Here is a 16,545-nt window from a genome sequence, read left to right on the forward strand (position 1 = left end):
CTTAAACATAGGATAATAATGAAGAAAAGAAAACAAATCACGAAAAAAAGGTCAGGTAATACCATAAACAATTCTCTAAAACATTAAAATCATTTCAGAGATCTTAAGTGGCCTCAAAATAGAGACCTTTAGGTTTCTTCTAAAAGGAAGATATTTCTTTTTTTTCTTTTAAAAGATGGGGCGGGGGGGGGGGTCTCATGATATTGCCCAGGCTGGACTTGAACTCTTGAGCTCAAGCAATCCTCCCATCTCAGCCTCCCTAGGAGCTGGGACCACAAGCATGTGCCACTCTGCCCAGCTAAGAGGGAGATATTTCAAACCTAGTAAACAGAAGTATTACTGACTCAGAGCTAAGTCTAAGTTTAGAGAAATGGTTTGGATGAAATATCCCTCCATACACAGAGCTATCAGCACCATTGGTTTAGGAATGTTATGATCACTACCTGATCTAGCCAGCTTCTCAGGAAGAAGGTCTACATTACAGAAGCAAAGTGAGAGAATGACTGGTAGGCTTGGACGAAGCCCTGAAATAAAAATGGAAGAAAGGAATCTAAAGTAACGATGAACTAAGTATGTCCTTGTTCTAAAAAATTCATGCACTAATACTAACAGTAAAACGAGCTCATCAAACAAAAAAAAGGTAAAGCCTTTTTCCTAGTAAAAAAAGAATTTAGGCCAGGCGCAGTGGCTCATGCCTGTAATCCCAGCACTTTGGGAGGCAGAGGTGGGAGGATCACAAGGTCAGGAGTTTGAGACCAGCCTGGCCAATATGGTGAAACCCCATCTCTACTAAAAATACAAAAATTAGCTGGGCACAGTAGTGGGTGCCTGTAGTCCCAGCTACTCGGGAGGCTGAGGCAGGAGAACTGCTTGATCCCGGGAGGCAGGGGTTGCAGTGAGCTGAGATCGCGCCACTGCACTCCAGCCTGGGTGACAGAGCGAGACTCCATCTCAAAAAAAAAAAAAAATTAAATCACAAATTTACTTGTTTTGTTTAAAACATTTTGAGGTGAAAATGTGTTATAAAACTTTTGCCATAATTATTACATGATCCTTACACACAAATGTCCCTTTGAACTATCAGAATACTATATAGTACAAGGTACAACATGACAGGTATCACAATAGAGGTCAAAATAGTTATCTATGTACATTCTACTGCCGGTTCTGATCTGAAATCTATTGAAGGCAGGTATCATGCCCTGGTAGCCCCTCGGCTCCTCTGGGTCTAAGAGCCCCTTGCGTATAGTAAACAATACATGTATGTAGGGTAAGTATCTGGAATTCTGGTATTTTCTACAGAGCACTATAGTATTAATCTTGTATTTAAAATAAAAAAAATAGTGCACATTTAGAATTTGTTAAACAACATGGATCGGAAGGAAGTAACTTTCCTTCCTAGATCCATGGGCAAAAATTGTCAAGTCTCTGGTGACCAAGGATTCTAATATACACCTAACATACACCTACAAAATAGGTATTCAAATGTTTATTGAATTCAGTTACAACAATTCTCCTCTGAAGAATATCAGGAGACCCTGATAAAGTATATATCAAATTTTAATACTTTGGAAATGGATCCTATTTAATTCATTTTCTTTCTTTCCTTTTTTTTTTTTTTGAGATAGGGTCTCAATCCCAGGCTGGAGTGCAGTGGCAAGATCACAGCCCACCACAGCCTTGACCTCTCGGGCTCAGGTGATCCTCCCACCCCAGCCTCCCAAGTAGCTGGGACTACAAACTTACAAATGCATGCCACTACGCCTGGCTAATTTTTCTATTTTTGTAGAGATGGGGTTTCATCATGTTGCCCAGGCTGGTCTCAAGCAATCCACCTGCCTCGGCCTCCCAAAAATGCTAGGATTACAGGTGTGAGCCACTGCACTCAGCCTGGGTTTCATTTTCTAGTTCTAATCCTGGTTCTTCAATTCATGTCCAGCTCAGCTAGACTGGACCTAATAAGGATCATAATATCAAACCTGAAATATTCTTATATATCATAGAGTAAATGGATTCTCTTCAGGGTGCTCTTATTGGCGTTTGAGAAAATCCTAAGAACCAAAGTCTTACGTCCATTTGGCTAAAGGGTCACAGTGAATGCAATTCTATATGCACTGAATCCCAGATGCAGTCATTGGCTCCACTGATGCCAAATTCAATTTCTACTAGGGAGGGATTCAGAAGACAACTATTTAGGTACTTTTATATGTGGACTTGTAAAACAGCTCCCCTTAGGACGTAGAATTAGGCTATGCTAATTTGTCAAGAAGAATGCATTTTCAGAGACAACTGCTTTATGTAAGTGACTACCACTTCTCCTCAAAGCTGGTAACTAATTAAATACTACCAAAATGTTTTATTTAAGTAAGACCTAATGCAGGGGCATGAGGGGGGAAGAGGATGAGGTTCATGAATCTCTTATTTTGTTGATTTGCTAGCAGAAAATGTTGGACAAAAGAAAATACAGCTTAGTAACTGATCCTGCTAAACACCAAAGATCTAGAATGAAGAGTTTTGCATTGACATGAAACATTCGCAGCAAAGGATTGAATGCGTGCCGATCAGCAACATTTGCTTTTTGAAATATGGCAATGGAAACTTTATCTGTTTAAATCTCAGTGTAGGTTGATGTTGGGTAATTTGATGGTAAATCAAACTTATGCTCCATATTGGGGAGTAACAAAGAACTTCTTTAAATACTACTGCTGGCCGGGCGCGGTGGCTCAAGCCTGTAATCCCAGCACTTTGGGAGGCCAAGACGGGTGGATCACGAGGTCAGGAGATCGAGACCATCCTGGCTAACATGGTGAAACCCCGTCTCTACTAAAAAATACAAAAAACTAGCCGGGCGAGGTGGCAGGCGCCTGTAGTCCCAGCTACTCGGGAGGCTGAGGCAGGAGAACGGTGTAAACCCGGGAGGCGAAGCTTGCAGTGAGCTGAGATCCGGCCACTGCACTCCAGCCTGGGCGACAGAGTGAGACTCCGTCTCAAAAAAAAAAAAAAAAAAAAAAAAAAAATACTACTCTTGAGACTTTGCTGCTGGGAATGGAGATAATGTTTTGGTTTCTATACAGCTAAATAGCAAAGTTGAAACGCCAGACCGAGTTAGGAATCTGGACAACTTTCTTTTGGTTTTTTGATATAAGCAAACTCAGCACCATAAAGAAATGAGGTGGCTGTGGCTCATGCCTGTAATCCCAGCACTTTGGGAGGCTGAGATGGGTGGACCACCTGAGGTCAGGAGTTCGAGACCAGCCTGGTCAACATGGAGAAACCCTGTCTCTACTAAAAATACAAAAATTAGCCAGGCGTGGTGGTGTGCACCTGTAATTCCAGCTACTAGGGAGGCTGAGGCAGGGGAATCGCTTGAACCGAGGAGGCAGAGGTTGCAGTGAGCCAAGATTGTGCCACTGCACTCCAGCCTGGGCGACTTGAGTGAGACACAGTCTCCAAAGGAAAAAAAAAAAGGCCGAGTGCAGTGGCTCACGTCTGTAATCCCAGAACTTTGGGAGGCCAAAGTGGGCGGATCACGAGGTCAGGAGATCGAGACCATCCTGGCTAACATGGTGAAACCCCATCTCTACTAAAAATACAAAAAATTAGCCGGGTGTGTCGGCGGGCACCTGTAGTTCCAGCTACTTGGGAGGCTAAGGCAGGAGAACGGCGTGAGCCTGGGAGGCGGAGGTTGCAGTGCGTCAAGATCATGCAGCTGCATTCCAGCCTGGGTGACAGAGCGAGACTCCGTCTCAAAAAAAAAAAAAAAAAAAAGAAGAGATAAGGATATAAGATTAGATGGAGCTAAAGATATGAAGCAATACACCTATTTACAAACAAAAAGATCAACTCTTACCATTAAGAGTTATTCTGTAAGAGCAAATGACAAAAACTCAGTGATGGGGCATATAAATTGGGATCCTTTTGTGAACATGAGCCCACAATTTAGAGACACAAATGGGTTTTGTGGGAGAGTAAGGTTACTTTTGAAAAGATTAACTCTTTCTCTGAAAACATGTAGTAAAATAAACTGTCAAACCAATGACACACAATTGAGTGACAGGAAGAGCTGAACACCATGATACCACTTAATTCTATTACTTTTAAACCTCCTCATCTCTTCTGTGTACAGTCAGATATTTCCAAGGTGTAGCAGTCTATTTATTCATCTTTGGAGAGTTAATGGAGGAGACACCATTAGTTTGAAACTGGAACCAAAGTCATAAAACCTATTCTGATTTTAATAAACAATTCTAAGTAAGAGGTTGTAGAGTAAGACTGTTTTACCAAAGCAAATGATCTGGCAAATAGCCAATTAACACTGGACATAGGCAACTAATCAAATAGCAGAGAAACCTATAATGGTTCTTTATTCTCATCCAGATTATTTTATTGTCTCCATTAGTGGGCAAAGATAGGCAGAAATTTCCCTAACAATTAGACTGGGTAAAAAAAGTTAATAAAAAAACTAACCATTTTTGACATGTTTAACACAAGTTTAGTAGCCCAGAAGGCAAAAAGCTTGGTTAAAATGGAGCAGACTTTAAAAACTTTTCAACTTTTGTTCAATAACCCAGAAAACAGTCCCACAGACAAAAAAGAACTGGTGGGCTTAAGGCAAGGCAGAGAGAAGTAATGAATTAGCAATAAACAAACAAAAACAAGGAAATAGAGAAGGGGAAGGGAAAGTAGATAGATAATCAGACAGACAACAGACATGGAAGGCAATGAATGTAGTACAAAAGGGCCTGAACTTGGTTCTAGATAAGAACTATATAAAGCAGTTAACCTAGCTCTTCTAAAACTCAGTCTCCCCAATGTACACGATATTGTGAGCCTAAAACTAAATTACCTGTATGGTTCCCTAGCTCCAAAATGCTAAAGAGTTTATCAGCGGGGAAGCAGAAAGCAAGGAATTCAGTGACTGCAGTTATCTGTAAAAAAAGTAAATTTTAAGTTTTGCCCTGGCCTTCACAGCTGAAATGCTGATAATGGGCAAGACCAGAAGCAGACCCCCCAGGGCAGTGCTTCTCCGATTCCAGGGTGCGTAAGAATTGCCTGGGGTATTTATTAACACACTGACTGCTGGCTGGGCTCTACTTGGAATTTTTTGTGCAGATCTGAGGTGAAATTCCAGCATCTGCATTTCTAACAAGCTCCCAAATGATGCTGTTGGTCTGGGATCATACTTGCAGAAACATCGTACTAGAGAGTTAGAGGCAGAGGGCAAACAAACCTTGTTACATGGGGAAAAAAGTTAGACTTCTCTTATTTCTGGGGGGAAGAAAAGGATTACCTGTAAGGCTACTGACAAATGTTGAAATAAAATTTGTTTCCTCTGCTGAGCAAAGCTTTGTTGTTAATCAGAATTTAATAGAATACAGTTAATTATGTAATAGTTTACAATACGAATTAGGTATTGCAAAATTCTTTAGAAGCTTCAAAATTACATAAATTGAAATGTTCATGCAAAACCGGGATCATAAACTGGGAATTCCATTTATTGATCTTGAACATCACAGAATAGTTAGGTCATTTTTTTTTTTTTAATTTATGCTAACACTTAAAAGAACTATATATAGTAATTTTTCCTTATAGAATGATGTGTTTCATAAGTGAACTTTTCAGATAATGGAACTTTTAACAACTAAAGTTTCTTTTATTTTTAACCATTTTAGAAGAGTATCTTTCTAAATAGAAAACACAACCATAACAAAAGTTTTCCTTCATTACTCACTGTCATCATAACACACACAATAGTGTTAAGTTCTATAATGAATAGCATCTCCTGGGTCAACCAGTGTTGTATGAAACCATTCACTATGACACTGAATGAGTTCAGAGTTCTGTAGGTTTGCCATTTCTGCCATCTTGTTTATCTCAGTCCCACCTGAGCTATTAGCTATTAGTATTTCTCAGTGTATTCAAATCTAAGTTGCATTATGAATTGGTATGTATATGCTTATGGGCTTTAAGATGTTATTTTCTTGAGATGACTTTTTTGATTATTTACTTCCAGATTTTCAGGATGGTCTCTGGATGGTTGAGTTATTGTTGGCAGCAGGAAAGTGAGGTACCTAATAGATTTTGTGTTTCTTCTTCTTCTTTTTATTTTTGTTTTTTGATATAGTATGCTGTATCAGAGACAGAGGAAAGAGGCCCTTAGGGCAATGTTAGTATATCTAGTAAAGGAATTATAGTTCTGTTCACTTACAGAATAATGTGTTTTCAGTTACTCTTCCTGCCCACACTCTAGAAACTTGTCAACCTTGGAATATCATGTGGACATTTTAACATTTTACTGTCTTACATACAACTTGTCTGAAAGTAGAAAGCTTTATAGAGTAACGAAAGTCAAGTCAGTTACAAGGTAAAGAAGAAATGTAAGGTGAATCTCATAAGAAAAAGAAGCAAAATTTGCTATAAACTGATCACAAGAGAATTCCTAATGTTGGTATCTTATACTGTTGCTCAAAGTCATGTAAAGATCACATTTACTGACCTGGGGAATGCTGGGAAGTTGCAAGTGAGGTCATGGAATTAGAGAGGTTAAGGTTGGCAGTGATACTAAGCTGGCTCTGCAGTGCAGGAGGGTAAGGAGATGTGGGTGTCAGGAGGGATTCCTCACTGGTTTCTTCATCAATTCCAGGCAGGTACGTGTCAATCAAGGCATCAAGAAACTTAACAATAAGCTCAGCATAGTCTGGAATTTGTGTTTGCTGTAATGAAAAACAGTAAATTATTTTAGCTCCTTTTCTTTAAGTAAATCCCCATCTGAAGTCAAAAAAGTATTAATTTTGTTTGGACTTAATTTACTATTTTTCTTCCTTTGTATTACTTATCATTAAAAAAGGGGAGTGGAGTAATATTTATAGACTACCAGAGGACTTACAACAGGCAGGTCTATTCAGCTTACACTTAAAGCTTCCAGATGAACCTGCATTTTCTGAAAGCCATGCATAAGACAGACTGAATTTAATACTAAGGCAATACAATCATCAGGAATGATGTCTAGCCAATTTTCCAAAACAGAGAAAATGAGCAGAGCATCATCATTCCAGCTGCCATTTAGATTCTAATCACTAGACACTGTAAAGGACTCAGAGGGTTACTGGCAATCCAAATGCAAAAACTTCTGTATGATATACTTATTTCTGTAACTTCAGGCCCATTTTTTTTTTTGTTTTTGAGACGGAGTGTCACTCTGTCGCCCAGGCTGGAGTGCGGTGGCTGGATCTCAGCTCACTGCAAGCTCCGCCTCCCGGGTTCCCGACGTTCTCCTGCCTCAGCCTCCCGAGTAGCTGGGACTACAGGTGCCCACCACCTCGCCCGGCTAGTTTTTTGTATTTTTTTTTTTTTAGTAGAGACGGGGTTTCACCATGTTAGCCAGGATGGTCTCGATCTCCTGACCTCATGATCCGCCCGTCTCGGCCTCCCAAAGTGCTGGGATTACAGGCTTGAGCCACCGTGCCCGGCCTCAGGCCCATTTTTTAAGTGACAACCTTTGTATGTCAACAGATATTCAGTAATAGTGAAAAGAAATAAACAAAATACCCAATTCTTAAAAACTGGAACAAGGTTTATATAATTCATATTGATTTAGCACCCCCTGTATCTAAAACACTGCACCAGGAACTGTTCAAGGGAAGAAACAGAAATCCTGCCTTCAAGGAACTTTGATCAATTTGGAGAACGCCTACATACAGAGAAAATGATTATATACATATTATGTAACACTACATAAACTAATGCCAATCAGAAAACAAACTGAGACCAGGTGCGGTGGCTCATGCCTGTAATTCCAGCACTCTGGGAGGCCGAGGTGGGCAGATCACGAGGTCAAGAGATCAAGACCATGGTGAAACCCAAAATACAAAAATTAGCTGGGCGTGGTGGTGCATGCCTGCAGTCTCAGCTACTTGGGAGATTGAGGAAGGAGAATTGCTTGAACGTGGGAGGCAGAGGTTGCAGTGAGCCAAGATTGCGCCATTGCACTCCAACCTAGAGACAGAGTGAGACTCCGTCTCACAAAAAAAAAAAAACCCAAAAACTGAATAGGAGCAAATGAGGACAAATTCAGAGAGAAATGAATCTTATCTAATAGGCTGGAAATAAAATAGTAATGCTCCTTGCTAGTCATAAGCTATCTAAGTGTGTGCATTAAGATTATCAAATACACAAGGGGCTGTGGCAGAAAAGTATCACAAAGGTTTATGATACTCTTCTGAAAAGTTGAGCATAAGCTGACTTTGTAAAAGTGAATACACACACCCCCACACCATGCTGCCTCCTGGAAAAAAACCTTGTGATGAGAAACTTTTTACAAAAGTAACATATGTGTTTATTGTGAATTATTATTCTGGTTTTCAGCATATTGTGTGTTCTTAAAGCAAGTATACTAATTTGAACAGAAACCTTCATTTTGCCAAAAGTTAGAGAAAAATATATTTTCTTACCTTTGAAAAGGGTCCTGCAAACCGCCACAAGCCATTAAAACCAAAACCTGTAACAAATCAAATGTCACTCTTATAACAAGCAAGATATCTTTTAATTGTAACAGAAATTAAATAAGTTGTATAGCTGATGATATGTAAACCCTATGTACACATTGAAAACACGTTTTTAGAATATGTCAAAGCGACTAAAACCCACTTAAAATATACTCAGTATAAAAAGTTGTCAACCTGTAACATTGGACATACAATTGAGAGAGTAAAAAAATGGAATATGGAAATAAAAGTATGAACAAGTCTATCCCTTATAAAGAATTCTGTAGTCAGTGCATTCTACAACAGTGCGCATGTTAGCAAGTTCATCAACCATCCTTCTCCAGATACATTTATTTACTTTGCAGGTAAGATGTTTGGTATTGTGGTGGGGATTCTTCATGGTACACCACACTCTGCACAATTCCATGGATTGGATTTAACAGATTTGGATCTTGGCACAGTGATAACAGGGTGTTGATCTTAGAGTCCAACAAATTATGCCTAAAAAAAAAAGTCAACAGAGGAACATTTTAGAGGAAAATTATGTAGTGGAAAACATAATATACATTCCCCAGAATAATGTGCTAAAATTGAAGGGAGATGAGTGCTTTTTACTTTCTGGGGCATTTCTTCATTTTCCAGATTTTCTACAATGAACATGTGTGTGTGTCTGTTTTGTCTGTCTTTTGTTTTAGTCACCAGGAAGAAATGGTGAAAACAAACAACTGGTAGTGTCATATAACCGTGTGTAACCATATACGGTAAATGTTTGCTTAAGACAAGGTTGGCACTGTCTGCTACTTAGCATGCTTTAGTATTACTTCCACCTGCTGTATACAGACATGCACTTAGGAAGTTAAAACTAAATTTAGGATCTGTGCAAAACAAAAATAAAAAATTAAATTTAATGTTAATCAGTGCTTTTAAGAAATGCTGAGTCAGATCAAATAGGGAAAGCAAAATAGTTTAGAGGGAGTGAAATACATGATCCAATTGAAACTTAGGGAAAAAATTATTTCTAACCCGGCTACACTCCACTAATAAAAATAACTGAGTCCTAACTCTCTAACATTCTAACATGAGGTTAAAAAAAAGAAAATAATGACATGATGTAGAAGGCCTAGATCAGGAAAAGAATTTATCTGAGCTATTTAAATTTGAATACTTTGAGGTTAATATTTTTAGTCCTTAAGAGAGAATAAAATTCACCTCCTAAACAGAAGGTCAATGTCATTTTCACTCAGCTGTGGATAAATACAAAAGCTCTACTAAAAAGTAAACCAAAACAGGTATGCTGATTTACATATAGCAGTCTAATAGTTTGCTTCTAAGTGAGGAAAATGAGCAATGATCATCAAAATAAACCACTTAAATAAACCAGTTTTTTTAAAAGTCTTTCCTTATAAACTTTCTAATAGATCTAATAGGTCAAAACTAATCTTAACCCTCATTAAATCTACTATCTCAAAGCTAAAATCACTATCACAATATCTCATTTTGCCCTCTTTAAAGAGCAACCAGTGCACATTACTGGGTAAGCATTTGACTTAAAGACAGGCATGAAGGTTAATTAAAACCAAAAGGAGATACTTACACAACAGGAAATACTTTGGGAAACACAACACTGGCCTCTGCTAAGTATTCATAAAGAATTCGTTGATCAAACTCATCTGTGGTATATTTTACCAGTGTAGCCTGCCAAGATGCAAAAAAGTAAACACACAACATTTTTACTTTGTGGCTGAAATGTTATCTGTTTGGGTGAGAAGTAGAAGACCATATCCTATTCATGTTTCTAATATTTAAGGGCCTCCTAAAAGTAGACTGGAATAAAATTTGAGGGTGGGGACTCAAAAGGGGAAATCCTTACTAGAACAGTAAGAAGCAGCGCCTGGATTTTTGGATCAGTAAGTACTTCTTCATCCAAGAGAACATTTGATTCAGACACCGAAACCTTACGTAAATGTGGGTGCTGTTGTGATGAGGAAATCCTCTGAGTTTCTGCAGTAAGACAGGGAATTAATGTGATCAGCTGTATTAATCAAACACCTGGATAATCACTTCACCTATTTCAATGTTACTTCTACAATTCAACAGCTTTCTTTAGTAGATACTTTAAATACTAACATAAACATCATATAGAATTACTATTCGCCTATACAAAAGTTTTGGTTACTTATTTACAATGTTGTATATAATATATATGACTATTTTTTACACAAGCTTCAAGATAACTGTCATTTTAAGAATGGTAGAGTTTATCTTTTGAGAAATGGCAAACGTTTCTATATTTCATTCTAAAGATTCTAAGAAATAGCTGGAAAATAAACATGACTTTCACGTACTCTCCCACCTTATTTTCAACGATCTAGATCAATACTTTGTTTCTCACCCATTTCATAATCAGTTTCTGCTACTCTCCTCATTTTGGGGGGTGTTGTGATCCCTGATTCCATTTCTTGCCTTTTAGGAGCCTTTGTGTCTGATATCAGGTGATCAAAACTTTTCCTTGTTCCTATAAACAAAAGTTACAGAATACGGAAGTTCATTAACCACAGTGTCTATAAATGGTATAAATGGGAATATACTAAAAAGAAAATGTTTGGACATAAAGTGTTTAAGCTTTTACTTAGGACTCAAAGAAAGCTCTATTATATCCCTGGAGCAGTTTCTTTCCTTTATTTTCCATCTTCTCAAAGAGTTTTGTTTCCACAGCTTTCCGTTTCAGGATAGGATGCACCTTGCTGGTGCAAATTAAACTGAGATTATATTCTGTACACTGGAGGTAAACCAAACTACACTGGAGGTAAATCAACAAATATGATAACTGATAATAAATACAAGGGTAGGCATTATTCAGTACCAAAGGTCAACTATGTCTGACCAGTCTTTTCAGTTTAAGAAATGCTGCTGGTGGCAAGAACTACTCATTAATACATGAGTAATTTCCAAGCTTAGGAAAAAAGCAGAGTTTGATTTTAATTTTTTAAGCTTTGAAAAAAAGATATGCATGCCTGAAAATACTAAAAACCAGATACACTGGGAGATGCTTCAAAAATAGCAAGTAGCATTATCTCCCACTTGGCTTTTAGTTTCTCTATTCATGTAACCATGTATTAACACTATTTTTTTTTTTGACAGGGTCTCGCTCTGTGGCCCAGGCTAGAGTGCAGTGATATGATCTCAGCTCACTGCAACCTCCGCGTCCTGGGCTCAGGTGATCCTCCCACATCAGCCTCCCCAGTAGCTGGGACTACAGGCGCACACTACCACACCCAGCTGATTTTTCTATTTTTAGTAGAGACAGGGTTTCTCCATGTTGCCTAGCCTGGTCTCGAACTCCTGGGCTCAAGCAATCCACCTGCCTTGGTCTCCCCAAAGTGCTGGGATTACAGGCATGAGCCACCAGGCCCGGCCAACAGTATTATTTTTTTAAAGCCAGAATTAAAGCCAATATAATAAAATCTGGCAATTTAACACTTAAGAAATACAAAGTCTATTACCTCAAGAATACGAATAACTATTCATAATAGTCATAAATACCAAGGCCAAATAATTTAACAGCCCAAAGGGATCTAGTCCAGCTTTTTCATTTCATGCACATGTACACCGATGAAGCCATGAGCAGTTAAGTATAATTAGTCTGAGGAAGCATGGCTAGGGATCTAGACAATGACCAGATGAAAACTCAGGTTTTCTAAAACCAGTCAGTGCTTTCCATACTACATGAGATTGGGACACTACTTTCTACATTTAATTTTCCTTCCTTTCTCACTTGTCCTTTTTATTTTATTCTCTGCATTCTTCCTGGAAGATCTCATTCTGCTTCCATAGCTTCAACTATCTGTGAGCTAATCAATTCTAGATGTTTACTTGTTTACTTTCTTCCTAAATTCCAGGTACATCTTGTGGTTTATCTCTTAGTTATATACTCCTAGATGTCTTGAAAATATTCCAGTATAATCAACCAACCTAAATTTATCATGTACTGTAAACATATTAGTCCTGATCTCTATGAATGGAATCACTGTCCAGACAGTTTTTAAAACTAAAAACTTCTGACATCCTTCACGATCTTTTCCCCTTCCCCACCTGTAACAACTGGTCACTAAGTCATGTCCATTCTACTTCAGAAACCTAATCCAAACCTGATTTTTGTTTTTTTTTGAGACAGGGTCTGACTATGCTGCCCAGGTCAGCCTCAAGCAATCCTCCTGCCTTGGCCTCCTGAGTTCCTGGGACTATAGGTGTGTACCATTATGCCCAGCTCCAAACCTGCTGGTTCTTCTCCATTCTCTCATTGCTCCTGCCTTAGTGCGGGGCCCACACCATTTTTTTGTTTGTTTTTTTTTTTTTTTACTTGGACTGCTATATCAATTTTATTAAATGGTTCCCTTGCTAAAATCTGTTCGTCTCTCCACATTGCTGCTAGAAAACTTGGCGAAAATTAAAATTTGGTCATGTTCTTCCCCTACTTAAATACCTCAGCTGAACGTGTGATAAGGGGAAAATCGCTTATCATGGCACACAGTCGTTTCCAATCAAGTTCTAATCCTTCTTCTCATCTCATTTCCTACCCCATTCCCCATGACGCCATGATGTATCACGTTGCTTTCCTGCCTTTTCTTTACTCTTGCTATTCCCCACTGCCCTTAAACATACACCCCTACTTATCCTGTTGTCTATTTAGCAAGCATATATTAAATCTTTAGGACACAGCTCAAATGTTATCTCCTCTCCGCAGTTTTTTTTTTCTTCTAATTTCCCCAGATCTCTAGTTTCCTCCATTAAGACGTATCATTGTAATGGCACCTGGAATTGCTGTTGTGATTGGCTGATTGTAAGTCTTGGACACAAATTACAAACTCTTCCAGGGCAGTTACCATATCTTTTTCACTTAGTACATGGGTTGAATGAATTCAATACTACATTTTTTTCTGAGGTTAGTTTTTCATTTACAACTTCACTGGCATGAAAATCCAGAATTACAAAACGCAAAATAACCAGGAAACTCCTAAAAGATTACTTATGGCAAGGTACTAACAAACGGGAACTCAAACAACAGTAACACACCTATGTGGCTAGTAACCGTGATTGACATTCACGGTTTCTATTTCTTTCATGGTTTACTGGCAGGTTATTTATGTTACAATTTGTTGTTTGTTCACTAATTTCCTTATGAACACAAACATTCTTCTAATATCTAAAGATATTAAATATGTTTGCATGGATAACTGAAATCTGTTGAACCATTCACAGTGTTGGCCACTGAAATATAGATCGCAATGTATTCCAGTAACAATTACAATTTTACCCAATGGAACAGAAGAACACCTCTGCATTTCCTCTGAGCAGCAATGTAAGATCAGTGTTTTTGTTTGTTTGTTTGGAGTCAGGGTCTCACTCTGTCACCCAGGCTAGAGTGCAGTGGTGCAGTCTTGGCTCACTGCTACCCCTGCCTCCTGGGCTCAAGTGATCTTCGTGAGTAGCTGGGACTACAGGTGCTTGTCACCATGCCTAGCTAAGTTTTGTATTTTTTGTAGAGATGGGTTTTGTCATGTTGCCCAGGCTGGTCTTGAACTCCTGGACTCAAGCAATCCTCCCACCGGAGTCCCCCAAAGTACTGGGATTATTGGTGTGAGCCACTGCATCTGGCCTACTGGGTTCTTTCATTCATTTACTTTCAGTTACTAAAATGGAAATGAGTCTCGCAGCGTTTTAGGTGTACTTCTCAGAGACAAAAATTCTATAAATGTTGATGTAACTGAGCAATCTTAATTTCAAGAATCCTATCTTCTGGCCAGGCAAGGTGGCTCATGCCTGTAATCTCAGCACTTTGGGAGGCCGAGGAGGGCGGATCACCTGAGGTCAGGAGTTCAAGACTAGCCTGGCCAACATGGGGAAATCCCATCTCTACTAAAAATACAAAAATTAGCCAGATGTGGTAATGTGTGCCTGTAATCCCAGCTACTAGGGAGGCTGTGCCACTGCACTCCAGCCTGGGTGAACACAAGACTCCATCTCAAGAAAAAAAAAAAAAAAGAATCCTATTTTCTTTCAGTAATTGAAAAACATGTCTTATTGTCTTTTCAAAGAAAGCATGGCAAATAGTACTATTATAGCTTCACACCATATTCACATATTCTCTCAGACGATAATTTTGGGAAGTATTACAGTATATCATTAAATCCCCTGAGTGCAGCAAGACTCTTGCTTTCTTATAGGTGTTTATCTAATATGTCTCAGAGTTCCATTCCCTGCTGACCAGCCAAGGCAAAACAAAATAAGGAGAGTCACAATAGTTAGTCTAAGATGCAGAAAAAACTGTTTCAAGGCCCCATTCTCATTTCTCTATCTCAACTTATAATGCTTAACTGATCTATCAAACTCTCTTTTAAATGGCATCAAAAACTTTGCTACATTGAGATGGAAAATTTTGATAATCTTGCAATTTCAAATAATCTTCCAAGAGTAAAAATATCTATTTTTTAAATAATAAAAAAACTACATAATTTAGATAAACTAACCAAGCAACTTCTTAGTGTTGGCCTGAGAAGGCTGCCCCATGTCCAAGCTCATGGATTTCCTGGCTCGGGGACTGGTCTGGCCGACAGTTGGATAGGTGGCTGCAAGGTATCCTTCAGAACCTTTGGGAGAGGACCATGGCTGAGTCTCCTTTAGTGTCCTGAGAGATTAAAACAATAGAGAAAAATTAATTAACATGGTGACAAATACAACCATTGTTTGCTCCTTCCAAGTGGCTGTCCTATTTCCTAACAACAGCAATCAATTTTAAAACTGCACTTTAAAGGGCTTTAGGGTACAAACTCTTGTTGTATCCCCAGGAATTATCAACTTTCTTGCCATAGTATCTTGTACCTAGTACATTTGGTGAGTACTGAATCACCAAGTGCAGAGCAAAAAGAACTGTACTGCAATTGTTAAAAGCTGACAAATAAAAAGGTATAGCAACAGGGGTGTCCAATCTTTTAGCTTCCCTGGGCCACAGTGGAATTATAAGAATATTCTCGGCCACATATAAAATACACTAACACTAACTACAGATGATGAGCTTAAAAAAAAAAAAATTGCAAAAAAAGAATCTCATAATTGTTTTAAGAAAGTTTACAAATTTGTGTTGGGCTGCATTCAAAGCCCTCTGGGGCTGGGTGCAGCCTGCGGGACATGGGTTTGACAAGCTTGGTGTACAACATTACGTTTTAAAATATATTTACATTGGCTGGGCGCTGTGGCTCATGCCTGTAATCCCAGCACTTTGGGAGGCAAGGTGGGTGGATCACCTGAGGTCAGGAGCTCAAGACCAGCTTGCCCAACACGGTGAAACCCCATCTCTACAAAAATACAAAAAATAGCCGGACATGGTGGTGCGCGCCTATAATCCCAGCTACTCAGGAGGATGAGGCAGGAGAATCACTTGAACCCAGGAGGCGGAGGTCGTAGTAAGCTGAGATTTTGCCATTGCACTCCAGCCTACGCGACAGAGTGAGACTCTGTCTCAAAGAAAATTAATAAATAAAAATAAAAATAAATAAAATATGTTTACATTGTAGAATGGCTAAATCAAGCTAATTAACATGTGTTACCTCATATATTTATCTTCTGTTGTGAGAATACTTAAAATCTACTTGTAGCAATTTTCAAGTATAAAATACATTGTCATTAACTGTAGTTATGTTGATAAAAGACCTTGAACTTATTGCACTGATTTTTTTTTAAATCAGAAAAAATCAAGTCTAAACGGGCAACTGTTTAAAAACCAAGAAAATCAGACATTAATTTATAGTTTTGACAGGGGAACACAGGCAAACTATTTTACCCTTTCTGTAACAAAAAGGGCATATCTCAAAGTAATATAATAATGGGACTGAGAAAAGTAAGACTATTGAATACCAAGTATGTTTGAAAAATTTTTGCATACATTGTTAGAATCTTAAGGAAATTGTTGAAGTCTTTTTATCAAAAAGCAGGATGTTTTTATTTATTTATTTATTTATTTATTCATTTGGAGTATATCTAAATTTTTTTTATTTATTTTTTATTT

The 16,545-nt window shown here is 38.4% G+C and overlaps 1 protein-coding gene across 1 annotated transcript in view; it reads right to left on the reverse strand.

Moving 5' to 3' along the window:
• NF1 (neurofibromin 1) overlaps nt 1–16,545 on the reverse strand; it is a 293,561-nt gene that overhangs the window by 7,889 nt on the left and 269,127 nt on the right. The window contains 7 exon segments of the mRNA XM_017890864.1: nt 6,497–6,713; nt 8,451–8,497; nt 8,842–8,984; nt 10,078–10,178; nt 10,354–10,484; nt 10,876–10,998; nt 15,011–15,168. Coding sequence (XP_017746353.1) covers nt 6,497–6,713; nt 8,451–8,497; nt 8,842–8,984; nt 10,078–10,178; nt 10,354–10,484; nt 10,876–10,998; nt 15,011–15,168 — 920 coding nt within the window.

Source organism: Rhinopithecus bieti, unplaced genomic scaffold (genome assembly GCF_001698545.2).
Source record: "Rhinopithecus bieti isolate Rb0 unplaced genomic scaffold, ASM169854v2 scaffold_19652, whole genome shotgun sequence".
Taxonomy (NCBI): domain Eukaryota; kingdom Metazoa; phylum Chordata; class Mammalia; order Primates; family Cercopithecidae; genus Rhinopithecus; species Rhinopithecus bieti.